The 17,108-nt window shown below is 44.0% G+C and overlaps 1 protein-coding gene across 8 annotated transcripts in view; it reads right to left on the bottom strand.

The window, feature by feature from the left end:
- The window catches only part of cfap74 (cilia and flagella associated protein 74), a 461,786-nt gene that overhangs the window by 235,985 nt on the left and 208,693 nt on the right, over window positions 1-17,108 (bottom strand). For all 8 annotated transcript variants that reach the window (XR_012096720.1, XR_012096719.1, XM_073032445.1 and 5 more), the window contains one exon: window positions 13,981-14,151. Coding sequence is in view for 6 of the 8 variants with exons in the window: in XM_073032445.1 (XP_072888546.1) it covers window positions 13,981-14,151 (171 nt within the window). In the remaining 2 variants the exon portion in view is untranslated. The remainder of the gene's footprint in view (window positions 1-13,980; window positions 14,152-17,108) is intronic.

Raw genomic sequence — 17,108 nt, forward strand, 5'->3', positions numbered from 1 at the left:
CTGATGGTAGGGCCAAATTGCAGACAACCGGATGAGTTGCATTGTAAAAGGGGGCCAAAGTCAAAAAGGGTGATGAATGCAGGACTGAGGGTGTTATACTTCAATGCGCGCAATATATGGAATAAGGTAGATGAACTTGTAGCACAGTTACAGATTGGTATACATGACAATGTGCACATCAGTAAATAGTGGCTGAAAGATTATAGCTGGGAGCTTAACACCCAAGGGAACACATTGTTTTGAAAGGACAGGCAGGTAGGCAGAGGAGATGGGGTGGGTCTGCTGGTAAATAATTAAACCAAATCATTAGAAAGAGGTGACATAGGATCAGAAAGTGTAGAATAATTGTAGATAGAGCTAAGAAACTGCAAGGGTAAAAAAAAACCCTGATGGGAGTTATATACAGACCTCTGAACAGTAGCAAAGGTGTGGTCTAGAAATTCCAACGCATGTCGGAAAGTCAATGTTACAACAGTCATGGTTGATTTCAAAATGCATGAAGATTGGGAAATATCAGTTGGAGCTGCATCCCAAGAGGGGGAATCTATAAAATGCCTATAAGATGGCTTTTTCAAACAGCTCACGGTAGAGCCCACTTGAAGATTGAAACTATTCTGGATTGGGTGTTGTGCAATGAAGCGGAATTGATTAGAGAGCTTAAGGTAAAAGAACTCTAAGGGGCCAGTGATCATAATATTAGAATTCACCCTACAATTTAAGAAGAAGTTAAAGTCAGATGTCATCAGTATTACAGTGGAGTAAAGGGAATTACAGAGGTATGAGAGAGGAGTTGAGCAAAAATGATTGGAAAGAAACATTAGCAGAGATGATAGAGAGCAGCAATGGCGGGCATTCCTGGGATCACCTCAGAAGGCACAGGATAGGTAAATCCCAAGGAAGAACTATTCTAAAGGGAGAGATGACACAACTGTGACTAACAAGAGAAGTCAAAGCCAACATAAAATCCAGAGAGGGCATAAGATAGAGCAAAAATTAGTGGGAAGTTAGAAGATTGGGAAGCTTTTAAAAGCTAACAGAAGGCAACTAAAAAGTCAGAAAGAAGGAAAAGATCAAATATGAAAGTGAACTAGCCAATATTATTAACGAGGATACCAAAAGTTTCTTCAGATACATGAAGTATAAAAGAGAGGTGAGACTAGATATCAGAACACTGGAAAATTATGCTGAAGAGGTATTAATGGGGGACAAGGAAATAATGGATGAAATGATTAAGTATCACACACAAAACGGAAAAGGTCAAGGGCTGAAGAAGAAGGAATGTGATAGGAGTGGAGAGTAGACCATAGGAGAGGGGATCAGGGAGAAGTAATCGGCAGGTGAGAAGAGGTAAAAGGTCAGAAATGGGGAATGGGGGGAGAGATTTGTTTACTGGAAGGAGAAATCAATATTCATGCCATCTGGTTGGAGGCTACTCAGATGGAATACGAGGTGTTGCTCCTCCTTTTTAAGGGTGGCCTCTTTTCGGCACAAGAGGATGCCATGGACTGATACATCAGAACGCAAATGGGAACTGGAATTAAAATGTTTTGCCACTGGGAAGTCCCACTTGTGGTGGGTCGTATAGAGGTGCTTCATGACAGGTTTCACCAATGTCGAGGAGGCCACAACTGGAGCACTGGACACAGCAGGCAACTCCAGCAGATACCTGGAAAAACTGCCTGGGGCCCTGAAAGGAGGTGAGGGAAGAGGTGTACGGGGAGATGTGACATTTCGGCCACTTACAGGGATAAGTGTCAGGAGGGAGATTAGTGAGGAGGGACATATGTACAAGGGAATCTTGGAAGGAGTGATGCCTGAGAAAAGCAGAGTGGGGGGAGAAGAGAAGTAAAGATATGTTTAGTGGCTGGATCCCTTTGGAGATGGCAGAAGTTGTAGAGGATAATGGGTTGGATGTGGAAGTTGATGGGGTGGCAGGCAATGTCAAGAAGAACTCTATCATTATTAAGGCGGTGGGAAAATGGGGTGAGCGCAAATGTACGTGAAATGGAGGAGATATGGGTGAGAGCAATATCAATAGTACAGGGATTGAAACCTCATTTGTTAAAGGAGGAGGACATCTCTAATGCCCTGGAATGGAAAGTCATGTCCTGGGAAAAGATATGATAGAGGTGAAGGAACTGAGAAAAGGGAATAGCATTTTTATAGGAGATAGGATGAGAAGAGGTATAGTCAAGATAACCATGGAATTGGTAGGTTTATAAAAGATGTCAGTTGACAGTTTGTCTCCAGAGATAAAGATAGAGAGATTGAGAAAGGGGAAGACAGTGTCAGTAACAAACCAAGTGAATTTAAGGGCAGGCTGGAAGTTAGGGGCTAAGTTGATAAAATTGAGGAGTAGAGTAGGGGAATATAACTGGGGAAGGGTTTGAATATGGAAGAGGCAGGTATATCTGGGGCCCATGCGAGTGCTCGTGGCTACTCTTGAGTTTGGAGAAAGTGTGAAGAGATGAAGGAAAAATTGTTCAGTGTGAAGACCAGTCCTGCTAGACAGAGGAGGATGGTGGTAGAGTGGGATTTTGTCAAGAATTAAGTGGAGAGCTTTGAGGTCTTCTTGATGGGGGATGGAGCATAGGGACTGAACATCCATGGTGAAGGTGAAGCTGTCAGGGCCAAGGAATTGTAAGTTATTGAGAAGATTGAGGGCATGAGAGGTGTTGCAGATGTAGGGAAGAGACTAAACCAAGGGGGATAGAATCAATCGAGATATGAAGACACAAGTTCAGTGGGGCAGAAGCAGGCAGAGTCAACAGGACTACCTGGACAGTTTGGTTTGTGGATCTTGGGTAGGATGTAGGAGTGAGCAATGCAGTGTAAGGGAACTATGTTGGGTGGCAGAGGATGGATGTTCTCCAGAGTGGATGAGATCAGTGATTGTATTGGAGACAGTTTTCTGATGGTCTGGAGTGGGGTCCTCTTTGAGGGATAGGTGAGGAGCTGTCTGACAGTTGCCACCTGGTCTCAGCAAGGTAGAAGTCAGTGCACCACACTACAATAGCACCAACTTTGTCTGCAAGTTTGATGATAAGGTTGGGATTGATACAGAGAGAGTGGAGGGCAGTGCGTTCAGAGGTGGTAAGGTTGGAAGAGCAGAAAGGAGTTCTGAAGTCGAGGTGGTTGATGTCTTGTCGGAAGTTTGAGATGAAAAGATCCAGGCAGTGAACCAGCGTGGGTAGTGGGCTTAGAGGTGACAGAAGAAGAGCTTGATGTTGTGGTGGGTGAGGAACTCACTGAGGTACGGTAAAGGGGGACAAAGGTGAGACCCTTGCTGGGAACAGAATGTTTTGCCTCAGGAGGGAAGGGTCAGAGGGAATGGTGAAGAAATGGCAAAGATTAGAGCTGGGTTCAGAGGAGGAAGAGAGATGGTGGTGTCAGAGAAAAAAGAAGGGTTAGGATGTTGAGGGAAGGAGGGTGGGAGGGAGATAGAGGCACTGAGGACCCAACAGATGATGATGGGGCTGGAGAGACATGGGATTGGAGATTTGTGGTGGGGGAAGGGGAGACTGGAGGTCCAGCGACAGCACATAATGCCTTGGCCTGGAGGTGCTGGTGGTCAAGGACCAGGCTGGAGCCAGAGCTAGAGGAAAAACAGTCTAAGGAGTCCGGGGTCAGTGGACCACCAATGACAGCAGCATAATTTCAGTTTTGGATCCACTCAGGATTGTTGGAACTGATGCTGGTGATAGTGGTGCCACTGATCTAGAAGTGTCCAGATCCGTCCGGGCTGGGATGAAGTCGGTGAGATCTGTAATCTGGAGCTATCTGATGGAATCGAGGTTCAAGCAGGAAGCAGCAGGGATCACTAACTATGGGTGCTGTGGGCCATCAGAGCTGGAGATGGCGGAATTGGCAGCCTGGAGATGGGCAATCTTCCAATCTTTGCTGGACACAAGGAAGTCAAAGAAACAGCAGGTGAAGCCATTGTTCTGGCGGAGCATAAAATGTTGGAGAGGTTCATGACAATTTTGCACCAGTCTTCACTGTGGAAGACACGATCTGTATGTCGGAAGATTAGGAGTGTCAGGGGGCAGGTTTGAGTGAAATTGCCATTACTAGGAAAAAAGGTGCTTGGAAACTGAAAGGTTTGAATGTAGATAAATCACCTAGACTAGGAGGTCTACACCCCAGGGCTCTGAAAGGGGAGGCTAAAGAGATGGTGGAAGCCTTATTTCTAGCAGTAATGAGACAGCCTACAAAGGAAAGGTTGACACCCTGACACATTGGTGCCAAGATAACAACCTCTCCCTCAAAGTCTATAAAATGAAAGAGATGATTTTGTGGAATACACGTGGGATGGAGACAGACTCAGCCCGATCAGTTGGGCAGTTGAGAGGGTGAGTAGTTTCAAGTTCCTTGGTATGCACATTACCGATGATCTCACTGGGACAGCATACACCGGCTTTGTGGCAAAAATAACCACAACAGTGTCTCTTCCACCTCAAGCGACTGAAGTAGTTCGGCATGGGCCCCCCAGATCCTCAAGATTTTCTATAGGGGCACCATTGAGAGCATACTGACTGGCTATATCACTGCCTGGTATGGGAACTGTACCAACATTGATCGCTGGGCACTTCAGAGAGTGGTACGGACAGCCCAATGTATCAGTGAATGTGAACATCCCTCCATTGAGGACATTTATAGCAGCAGGTGTAGAAAGAAGGCCTGGAAGATCATTGGGGACATCAGTAACCCCAACCATAAACTGTTATAGCTGCTTCTGTCTGGCAAATGCTACCACAGCATTAAAGCCAGGACCAACAGGCTGCTTTCTACAAGCCATTAGACTTTTAAATTCACATGTCCGTACATTGCAATGGAGTCATAACACAAAGATTTTTACTCCCTCACGTTCTGGAATGGATGTAAGATTTTAAATAAATTGTAAGAAGTGGAGAGAGTGAGCAATTCCAAGTTCCTGAATGTCAAGATTTCTGATGATCTAACGTGGTCCCAACATGTTGTTGTAACTATAAGAAGGCAGGACACTGTCTACATTTCATTAGAAGTTTGAGGAGATTTGCTTTGTTACCTAGGACAATCATGAACTTCTAATGATGTACTGTGGAGAGCATTCTGACAGGCTGCATCACTATTTGGTATAGGGGAGGGGGCTATTGTACAGGATCAAATGAAGCTACAGAAAGTTGTAAACTTAGTCAGCTCCATCTTGAGTACTAGCCTCCGTAGTATCCAAAACATCTTCAAGGAGCGGTGTTTCAGAAAGGTGGCGCCCATCATTAAGGACCCCAATCACCCAGGACATGTCCTCTTCTCATTGTTACCTTCACGAAGGAGGTACAGAAACCTGAAGGCACATACTCAGAGATTCGGGAACAGCTTCGTCCCCTTTGCCATCCATTCCTAAATGGACACTGAACTTATGAACACTACCTCACTTTTATTATTTCTGGTTTTGCACTATTTTTTAATTTAACTATTTAATACACAGCAGAAAGCAGCTGATTGGGCAATTGAGGTCAGGTGACCAAGCAGTTTGATTGGGCAATCAAAATTGAAAAGCTCAAACAAATAAAAAGAGGGGTAGCTCAAGCAGATCAGCCAGTGGGCCAGTGAAGGAGTGGAGCTTTGAGGCTTTAGCTTGAGAAGCTTCAGTGAGAAGAGGCGGAGGATGAGCTTGCTCCCAGTGAGGTAAGGCCGGGTAAGTTTCCTTAATTAATTTAATTAACTTGGGAGTTGGTAATGGAGGCAGTAGATAGGGCAGTCCAGTGCTCTGATTGTAAGATGTGGAAGTCAGGGACAGCACAATTGTCTCTAATGACTACACCTGCAAAAGGTGCATCCAGCTGCAGCTCCTGTCAAACCGAGTTAGGGAACTGGAGCTGGATGAACTTCAGATCATTCGGGAGGCAGAGGCAGTATTAGATTGGAGTTTCAGGGAGACAGTCACCCCTAAAAGTCAGGAGGCAGGTAACTGGGTGACTGTCAGGAGAGGGAAGGGGAATAGACAGAATGAGCAGAGCACCCCTGTGGCCGTTCCCATCAACAACAAGTATACTGTTTTGGATACTGTTGGTGGGGACGACCTACCAGGGACAAGTTGTAGTGGTTGCGTCTCTGGCACCGAGACTGGACCCTCAGCTCAGAAAGGAAGGAGGGAAAAGAGGAGAGCAGTCATGATAGGGGATTCGATAGTTAGGGGACAGGTATGAGGTTCTGTGGGAGAGATTGAGAATCCTGGATGGTCTGTTGCCTCCCTGGTGCCAGGGTCCACGATATCTCGGATCGAGTTCTTGGTATTCTCAGGAGACAGGGTAAGCAGCCAGGTGTCGTGGTCCACGTGGGGACCAATGACATAGATAGGAGTAGGGATGAGGTCCTGAATAAGCAATATAAGGAGTTAGGAAAGAAGTTAAGAAGCAGGACCTCAAGGGTGGTAATCTTGGGATTGCTGCCTGTGCCACGAGACAGAGAGGGTAGGAACAGTAAGTTATGGCAGTTGAATGCGTGGCTGAAGACTTGGGGCAGGGGTTCAGATTTCTGGATCATTGGGATCTCTTCTGGGGAAGGTCTGACCTGTACAAAAAGGATGGGCTGCACCTGAACTGGAAAGGGACCAATATCCCGGCGGGCAGGTTTGCTACAGCTGTTGGGGAGGGTTTAAACTAGTTTGGCAGGGGGGTGGGAATCAGAATGTGAGTGCAGAGTTTAGGGTAGAAGGACAAGGGCATGATGCTATGTGTTCGGAGTTGGTGAGTAAGGACAGGCAGCGGACAAAACATAAATGTAGCCAGTTAGAGGGGTTAAAATGTGTCTATTTCAATGCTAGGAGTATTAGGAATAAAGGGAATGAACTTAGAGCATGAATCAGTACGTGGAACTACAACATTGTGGCCATTACTGAAACTTGGCTGGAGGAAGGGCAGGATTGGCTGATGTAGGTACCGGGGTTTAGGAGTTTTAAAGGGAATAGGATGGGAGATAGAAAAGGGGTGGGGGGGGGGGGGAAGTAGCATTACTGGTCAGGAATAGTATCACGGCTATAGAAAGGGAGGACGCTGCAGAGAAAGTGTCCACTGAGTCAGTGTGGGTGGAAGTCAGAAATAGGAAGGGATCAATCACTGTACTGGGAGTCTATAGGCCCCTAAATAGACCTTGGGACACCGAGGAGCAGATAAGCAGGCAGATTTTAGAATGGTGTAGGAAATACAGGGTTGTCGTTATGGGTGATTTCAACTTCCCTCATATTGACTGGCACCTCCTGACTGCAAAGGGGATAGATGGGGCTGAATTTGTCAGGTGTGTTCAAGAAGAATTCCTGACACAGTATGTGGACTGGCAAACAAAAGGAGAGGCCATACTGGATCTAGTTCTGGGTAATGAACCTGGTCAGGTGGCAGACCTTTTGGTGGGGGAGCATTTGGTGAGAGTGACAACAACTCCCTTGGCTTCAGCATAGTTATGGAAAAGCATAAAAACAGACAAAATGGGAAAGTGCTTAACTGGGGAAGGGTTAACTATGAAGAGATGAGGCAGGAACTAGCAAGAGTAAATTGGAAACAGTTGTTCAAGGGTGAAAGCACAGAAATAATGTGGAGGAAGTTTAGGGACCACTTGCGCTGGGTTCAGGATAGGTTTGTCTCACTGAGACAAGGAAAAATTGTAGGAAAAGGGAACCGTGGCTGATGAAACATGTGAGGCAACTCGTCAAGAGGAAGGAGGAAGCATATGTTAGATATAAGTAGCAGAAAGCAGGAGGGACTCATGAGAAATATAGGGTAGCCAGGAAGGAGCTTAAGAAAGGATTTAGGAGAGTTCGAAGGGGGCATGAGAAGGCCTTGGAATGTAGGATTAAGGAGAACCCCAAGGCGTTCTATGCATATGTGAAGAACAGAAGGATGACAAGAATGAAGGTGGGGCCGCTAAAGGATAAAGAAGGTAACATGTGCCTGGAGGCAGAGGAGGTTGGGGAGGTCCTAAATGAATACTTTGCTTCAGTATTCACAAGTGAAAAGGACCTTGATCAGGGTGAGGTCGAAATAGAACAGGCCTGTGTGCTGGACAATGTGGAGATTAAGGAAGAAGTGTTGTATCTTCTTAAAAGCATCAAGATTGATAAATCCCCAGGGCTGGACATGATATACCGCAGGTTGCTGTGGGAAGTGAGAGAAGAGATCGCTGGAGCAGTAGCTATGATCTTTAGAATCTTCTTCGGCTGCAGGGGAGGTGCCGGAGGACTGGAGAATGGCAAATGTAGTTCCCTTGTTTAAAAAAGGTAATAAGGAGAATCCTGGGAACTATCGACCAGTGAGTCTTACATCGGTGGTCTGCAAACTATTGGAAAGGATTCTTAAGGATGGGATCTACGAGTATTTGGAGAAGTACAGTCTACTCAAGGATAGTCAACATGGCTTTGTGAAGGGAAGGTCGTGCCTCACAAGCCTACTTGAGTTTTTTGAAGAGGTAACAAAAGAAATTGATGAGGGTAGGGCAGTAGATGTGGTCTACATGGATTTAACAAGGCATTTGACAAGGTCCCCCACAAGAGACTCATCCAGAAAGTCATGAGGCATGGGATCAGTGGAACCTTGGCTGTTTGGATAAAAAATTGGCTTACAGGAAGAAAGCAGAGGGTAGTAGTGGAAGGAAAGTATTCTGCCTGGAGGTCGGTGACTAGTGGAGTGCGGCAAGGATCTGTCCTGGGACTGCTGCTCTTTGTGATTTTTATAAATGACCTGGATAAAGAGGCAGAGGATGGGTGAGTATGTTTGTGGATGACACAAAGATTGGAGGAGTTGTGGATGGAGCTGTAGGTTGTCAAAGGTTATAAGAGGATGTAGACAGGATGCAGAGTTGGGCAGAAAAGTGGCAAATGGAGTTCAATCTGGATAAGTGTAAGGTGATGCATTATGGAAGGACAAACCAGAAGGATGAGTACAGGTTTAATGGTTGGTTACTTAAGAGAGTGGATGAACAGAGGGTCCTTGGGGTTCAACTCCATACATCCCTCAAAGTCGCTGCACAAGTTGATAGGATAGTTAAGAAGGCCTATGGGATGCTCGGCTTCATTAATAGGGGGATTGAGTTCAAGAGTAGAGAGGTCATGTTGTAACTCTACAAATCTTTGGTGAGACCACACTAAGAGTATTGTGTTCAGTTCTGGTCGCCTCATTATAGGAAGGATGTGGAAGCTATGGAGAGGGTGCAGAGGAGATTTACCAGGATGTTGCCTGGATTGGAAAACAAGTCTTATGAGGCAAGGTTAGCAGAGCTGGGACTTTTCTCTTTGGAGTGTAGAAGGATGAGAGGGGACTTGATAGAGGTCTACAAGATTATGAGACATAGATAGGGTGGATAGCCAGTACCTGTTTCCCAGGGCATGAATAGCAAACACCATCTGTCCAAAGTTAAGGGAGGGAAGTTTAGGGGAGACATCGGGGTAAGTTTTTTTACACAGAGGGTTGTGGGTGCCTGGAATGACTTGCCAGGTGGTGGTGAAGGCTAAGACATTAGGGGTATTTAAGAGCCTCCTGGACCGGCACATGGATGAAAGAAAAATGGAGGGTTACGGAGTAGTGTGGGTTTAGTACTTCTTTTAAGGAATATATGGTTCGGCACAACATCGAGGGCCGAAGGGCCTGTACAGTGCTGTAGTATTCTAGTGTCTAGTATATATACTTGTGTAATTGATATACTTATTTTTTTTCTATATTAGAATGTATTGCATTTTACTGCTGCTGTTAAGTTACAAAATTTCACGACATATGCCAGTGATATTAAACCTGTTTCTGATTCTGATTCTCATCTGATTCTGATTCTCAATTGTATAAGGGCTAAGAGTGTTGTAAAAACAAGCCTGAAGGCTTTGTGTGCCAATGCGAGGAGCATTCTTAACAAAGTGGATGAATTGAATGTGCAGATAGTTATTAATGAATATGATATAGTTGGGATCACAGAGACATGGCTCCAGGGTGACCAAGGATGGGAGCTCAACATCCAGGGATATTCAATATTCAGGAGGAATAGACAGGAAAGAAAAGGAGGTGGGGTAGCATTGCTGGTTAAAGAGGAGATTAACGCAATAGAAAGGAAGGACATTAGCCTGGAGGATGTGGAATCGATAGGGGTAGAGCTGCATAACATTAAGGGGCAGAAAACGCTGGTGGGAGTTGTGTACAGGCCACCTAACAGTAGTAGTGAGGTTGGGGATGGCATTAAACAGGAAATTAGAAATGCGTGCACTAAAGGAACAGTAGTTATAATGGGTGACTTCAATCTACATATAGATTGGGTGAACCAAATTGGTAAGGGTGCTGAGGAAGAGGATTTCTTGGAATGTATGTGGGATGGTTTTCTGAACCAACATGTCGAGGAGCCAACTAGAGAGCAGGCCATTCTAGATTGGTATTGAGCAATGAGGAAGGGTTAGTTAGCAATCTTGTCGTGCGAGGCCCCTTGGGTAAGAGTGACCATAATATGGTGGAATTCTTCATTAAGATGGAGAGTGACATAGTTAATTCAGAAACAAAGGTTCTGAACTTAAAGAAGGGTAACTTTGAAGGTATGAGACGTGAATTAGCTAAGATAGACTGGCAAATGATACTTAAAGGGTTGATGGTGGATATGCAATGGCAAGCATTTAAAGATCGCATGGATGAACTACAACAATTGTTCATCCCAGTTTGGCAAAAGGATAAACCAGGGAAGGTAGTGCACCCGTGGCTGACAAGGGAAATTAGGGATAGTATCAAGTCCAAAGAAGAAACATATAAATTAGCAAAAAAAAAAGCGGCACACCTGAGGACTGGGAGAAATTCAGAGACCAGCAGAGGAGGACAAAGGGCTTAATTAGGAAAGGGAAAAAAGATTATGAGAGAAACTTGCAGGGAACATTAAAACTGACTGTAAAAGCTTTCATAGATATGTGAAAAGAAAAAGATTGGTCAAGATAAATGTAGGTCCCTTACAGTCAGAAACAGGTGAATTGATCATAGGGAACAAAGACATGGCAGACCAACTGAATAACAACTTTGGTTCTGTCTTCACTAAGGAGGACATGAATAATCTTCCGGAAATAGTAGGGGACCGAGGGTCTAGTGAGATGGAGGAACTGAGGGAAATACATGTTAGTACGGAAGTGGTGTTAGGTAAATTGAAGGGATTAAAGGCAGATAAATCCCCAGGGCCAGATGGTCTGCATCCCAGAGTGCTTAAGGAAGTAGCCCAAGAAATAGTGGATGCATTAGTGATAATTTTTCAAAACTTTTTAGATTCTGGATTAGTTCCTGAGGGTTGGAGGGTGGCTAATGTAACCCCACTTTTTAAAAAAGGAGGGAGAGAAAAACCGGGGAATTATAGACCGGTTAGTCTGACATCGGTGGTGGGGAAAATGCTAGAATCGGTTATCAAAGATGTGATAACAGCTCATTTGGAAAGAGGTGAAATCATCGGACAAAGTCAGCATGGATTTGTGAAAGGAAAATCATGTCTGACGAATCTTATAGAATTTTTTGAAGATGTAACTAGGGGTGGATAGGGGAGAGCCAGTGGATGTGGTATATTTAGATTTTCAAAAGGCTTTTGACAAGGTCCCACACAGGAGATTAGTGTGCAAACTTAAAGCACACGGTATTGGGGGTATGGTACTGATGTGGATACAGAATTGGTTGGCAGACAGGAAGCAAAGAGTGGGAGTAAACGGGACCTTTTCAGAATGGCAGGCAGTGACTAGTGGGGTACCGCAAGGCTCGGTGCTGGGACCCCAGTTGTTTACAATATATATTAATGATTTAGACGAGGGAATTAAATGCAGCATCTCCAAGTTTGCGGATGACATGAAGCTGGGCAGCGGTGTTAGTTGTGAGGAGGATGCTAAGAGGATGCAGGGTGACTTGGATAGGTTAGGTGAGTGGGCAAATTCATGGCAGATGCAATTTAATGTGGATAAATGTGAGGTTATCCACTTTGGTTGCAAGAACAGGAAAACAGATTATTATCTGAACGGTGGCCGATTAGGAAAAGGGGAGGTGCAATGAGACCTGGGTGTCATTGTACACCAGTCATTGAAGGTGGGCATGCAGGTACAGCAGGTGGTGAAAAAGGCAAATGGTATGTTGGCATTCATAGCAAAAGGATTTGAGTACAGGAGCAGGGAGGTTCTACTGCAGTTGTACAAGGCCTTGGTGAGACCGCACCTAGAGTATTGTGTGCAGGTCGGATAAACAATATTTTTTGCTGAACACAGATCATGGTCTCTCTTTGGGTATTTTCCTATTGCTTAGTGGCTGGCGGTTGCAGATTTTTTTTGCTGAAATGGGTGGCGGGGAGGAGGAGGTAGATGCTTTGCTGCTGCTTGTGCAGGGAAGTGAGGAGAGGGGGCTTTGCGGTTCTAACATTTTTCTGTCTTTCATTCTTTTGGGGTTCTTCTGTTTCTCATGGATGCCTGCGAAGACTAAATATTTCAGGTTGTATACTGTATACATTCTCTGATAATAAACTACATTTGAATCATTTGATACACACTGGGGCCTGAACCCCACTGCCTCAATTCAACTTGTACTCAACCTTTCTGGTTTGATCCAGCCCTTAAATCAATTGACCCTTGGGTCTTTCTCGATCTTGACGATGGGACCGCTGCTACGTTTTGCCTCGGTTCTGCTGCATCAAATTGCCTCCAAGTCAAAGAGAAGTTACAGGCGATTGTTTGTAATGATCATTTACCAGAAAAAGAGTAATAAACAAAGTATTTAATTGTTTTCTTTGGCTTGTTGGACACCAGCCAGAAGTCACTGAGAGTCAACAGCACCACCTTAAACCAGAAGTCTGTGGCAATGGATTCCACAGATTCACCAACCTCTGGCTAAAGAAATACTTTCTAATCTCTGTTCAGAACGGATATCCTTGTATTCTGACACTGTGCCCTCTGATCCTGGACTCATCTACAGGCAGTCCCCGGGTTACGTACGAGTTCTGTTCCTGAGTCCGTCTTTAAGTCAGATTTGTACGCAAGTCGGAACAAATACATCCGGTATTATTTAGCGTCAGTTAGTCAAACATTTGTCTTAGTATATATTTTACCTTTCTATGCATATAAAACACATCAGAAACATGTGTATTCCAGTAATTAAACCACTGCTTTGCTTAGTAATAATTGTAGCTTTCATCGGGGCACGGCCTTTCACATGGTCCAGTATTCTCACTTTATCCTTTAAAATTGTTCCGATCGTTGACCAACTGTAGCCTAACACTTTTCCAATGACCGATGGCGTTTCACCTCTTTCCAAACGCTTTATTAATTGCCACTTTATTGTCAATCATGATCGCTTCCTGTCAATGGAACAGAAACACTGCTGGCGGCGGGTCCCAAGGTCTGCCGGCTCGTGAGGTCCGCTGGGTCCGAAGGACCACCGCACTGCGACAGGCTAATGGGACAAGTGGAGGCTGTGCTGGGTTTGGGTATTTGATCATCCACAATATTCCACATGGGAATTTAAACTGGCGGTGGTAGTGTTTTTTTTTTACGAGGTCGAGTTGCGAGTTCGACATCAACCCAGCACGGATGATATGGGAGTCACTGGATCGACATCAACCCGGCATGGGAGCGGTCTGTCACTGGATCGAACTGGGAAACCTCTGTTCTCCAGCCCGGCACGGATCTCATTGTGCCACCAGCCGACCGGAACGTTGGGGGGGGGGGGGGGGGGTCAGGATGAATCTTACTAAGAAAAATTTAAGCCAAATACAAAGTTAAACACTCAACATAGTGTCAACAGCAACGACTTAAAATGGCAGACGGCATCACGATCCGACTTAAAATGGTGGACGGCGTTCTCCTTCCTCAGTTTGTAAGTACGAGTTGTCCATAAGTCAGACATTCGTAACTCGGGGACTACCTGTACTATAGAAAATATCCTCTTCACATCCACTCTATCTATGCCTATAAATATTTGAAAGGTTTCAATTAGATAATTGCATTAATATTTACATTGATTCTGTAATACTGACCTTGAAATGAACAACAGCTGGCTTACTATAGAAAGGACAACCCTTGAATTCGTGGCCAGCTGCCACCTGTTTCTGAATGATCCAGCTTCTTTGTTTATCCTGTTGTCGTTTGAGGATTTCTTGTTCCATTTTACTTTTCCCTGCTCCAAAGTGTTTGTCCATAGGTTCATCCTTAACATTACACATAAAACTAATCAATAAATTGAAACAGCATCCTGAAAAAAATCAGGTTGCATATTCAGCACACCTCAGACAACTCAGGATGCTTTAATTAATCCAGATTCAGTTAACATTAACATATTTTCTCTAAACATCAAGAGAACTACTGTGAGAAAAATATAATATACAGTATATAGAACTACAATATTACAGCATAGAACAGGCCCCTTGGCCCACAATGTTGTGCCGACCTTTTAACCTACTCTAAGATCAATCTAATCTTTTCTTCTCACATAGCCCTCCATATTTCTATTATCCATGTATCAATCTAAGAACCTATTAAAGGTCCCTAATGTATCTGCCTCAGCCCTGCCCTTGACAAGGCATTCCAGGTACCCACCACTCTCTGTATAAAATACCTAACTCTGATATCTTCCCTACACTTTCCTCCAATCACTTTAAAATTATGCCCCCTCGTATTAGCTACATTTGCCCTGGGAAAAGGTCTCTGGCTGTCCACTTGCTCTATGCTTCTTATCATCTTGTGCACTTCTATTGTCAACTCTCTTCCTCCTTTGCTCCAGAGAGAATAGCTCTAGCTCACTCAACCTACCACATAAGGCATGTTCTCTATTCCAGGCAGCATCCTGCTAAATCTCTCCTGTATCCTCTCTAGAGCTTCTACAGAATCTACTCTTTGGATTGATAGGGGTAGCACTTTTAAACACATAGGTTGAAAATGCATTCAAATATTGTGTATCAGATCTGTACAATGATATGAAAATATTTAATAAATTGCTTGAATTCAAACTAGCCACAATGCCTAAAAGTATAATTATTTCATCAACTGATGAGATATTTTCCATACTGAATTTAATATTGTGCTACCAAGTACAAGATTTAAATGAATATGTAATCAACTAGTCGAGGAATTTTGTCACCCAAGATTTTGCTAAGGTAAAAACGGAATACTGAAAATACTCAGGTCAGGCAGCATTCATAAAGAGAGAAAGGGAGCGAATATTTCGGGCCAGTGGTCTTCCATCAGTTTCCTAAATTGTATCAATAAGTGACAAGTTCATAGTCCAGTAATAAGTCAAAGCAAACCATGTCTACAAAGGCCTCAGAACATTTTTCATTTAAATAGTCAACTGCCAAAGATTTAAAATCAAGGTTAATCTCATCAGAGAGCCGTGCCATCCATTTTTCAAAAAATACTATATTTGATGGGTTAACGGGGCTTAATACACATTTTTCCAGAGGAGCTAATGACTTAAGCTGCCATTCTCGACAATGACGTCACCAGAAACCTGAGAGAGCCATGGTTTTCAAGGGATATTGGAAACTTGGTTAGGAAAAAGAGAGATATCTACAATAAATTTAGGCAGCATGGAGTAAATGAGGTGCTCGAAGAATATAAAGAATGTAAGAAGAATCTTAAGAAAGAAATTAGAAAAGCTAAAAGAAGATACGAGGTTGCTTTGGCAAGTAAGGTGAAAATAAATCCAAAGGGTTTCTACAGTTATATTAATAGCAAAAGGATAGTGAGGGATAAAATTGGTCCCTTAGAGAATTGGTCCCTTGGACAGCTATGTATGGAGCCGAAAGAGTTGGGGGAGATTTTGAACAATTTATTTTCTTCGGTATTCACTAAGGAGAAGGATATCGAATTGTGTAAGGTAAGGGAAACCAGCAGGGAAGTTATGGAAACTATGATGATTAAAGAGGACGAAGTACTGGCACTCTTAAGCAATATAAAAGTGGATAAATCTCCGGATCCTGACAGGATATTCCCTAGGACCTTGAGGGAGGTTAGTGTAGAAATAGCAGGGGCTCTGACAGAAATATTTCAAATGTCATTAGAAATGGGGATGGTGCCGGAGGATTGGCGTATTGCTCATGTGGTTCCATTGTTTAAAAAGGGTTCTAAGAGTAAACTTAGCAATTATAGGCCTGTAAGTTTGACGTCTGTGGTGGGTAAATTAATGGAAAGTATTCTTAGGGATGGTATATATAATTATCTGGATAGACAGGGTCTGATTAGGAACAGTCAACATGGATTTGTGTGTGGAAGGTCACGTTTGACAAATCTTATTGAATTTTTTGAAGAGGTTACGAGGAAGGTTGATGAGGGTAAAGCAGTGGATGTTAGACGAGGGAATTAAATGCAGCATCTCCAAGTTTGTGGATGACACGAAGCTGGGCGGCGGTGTTAGCTGTGAGGAGGATGCTGAGGATGCAGGGTGACTTGGATAGGTTAGGTGAGTGGGCAAATTCATGGCAGATGCAATTTAATGTGGATAAATGTGAGGTTATCCACTTTGGTTGCAAGAACAGGAAAACAGATTATTATCTGAACGGTGGCCAATTAGGAAAAGTGGAGATGCAACAAGACCTGGGTGTCATTGTACACCAGTCATTGAAGGTGGGCATGCAGGTACAGCAGGTGGTGAAAAAGGCAAATGGTATGTTGGCATTCATAGCAAAAGGATTTGAGTACAGGAGTAGGGAGGTTCTACTGCAGTTGTACAAGGCCTTGGTGAGACCGCACCTAGAATATTGTGTGCAGTTTTGGTCCCCTAATCTGAGGAAAGACATTCTTGCCATAGAGGGAGTACAGAGAAGGTTCACCAGATTGATTCCTGGGATGGCAGGACTTTCATATGAAGAAAGACTGGATCGACTAGGCTTATACTCACTGGAATTTAGAAGATTGAGGGGGCATCTTATTGAAACGTATAAAATTCTAAAGGGATTGAACAGGCTAGATGCAGGAAGATTGTTTCCGATGTTGGGGAAGTCCAGAACGAGGGGTCACAGTTTAAGGATAAAGGGGAAGCCTTTTAGGACCGAGATGAGGAAAAACTTCTTCACACAGAGAGTGGTGAATCTGTGGAATTTTCTGCCACAAGAAGCAGTTGAGGCCAGTTCATTGGCTATATTTAAGAGGAAGTTAGATATGGCCCTTG

The sequence above is a fragment of the Hemitrygon akajei genome, chromosome 29, assembly GCF_048418815.1.
Source record: "Hemitrygon akajei chromosome 29, sHemAka1.3, whole genome shotgun sequence".
In the NCBI taxonomy this organism is placed as follows: Eukaryota; Metazoa; Chordata; class Chondrichthyes; order Myliobatiformes; family Dasyatidae; genus Hemitrygon; species Hemitrygon akajei.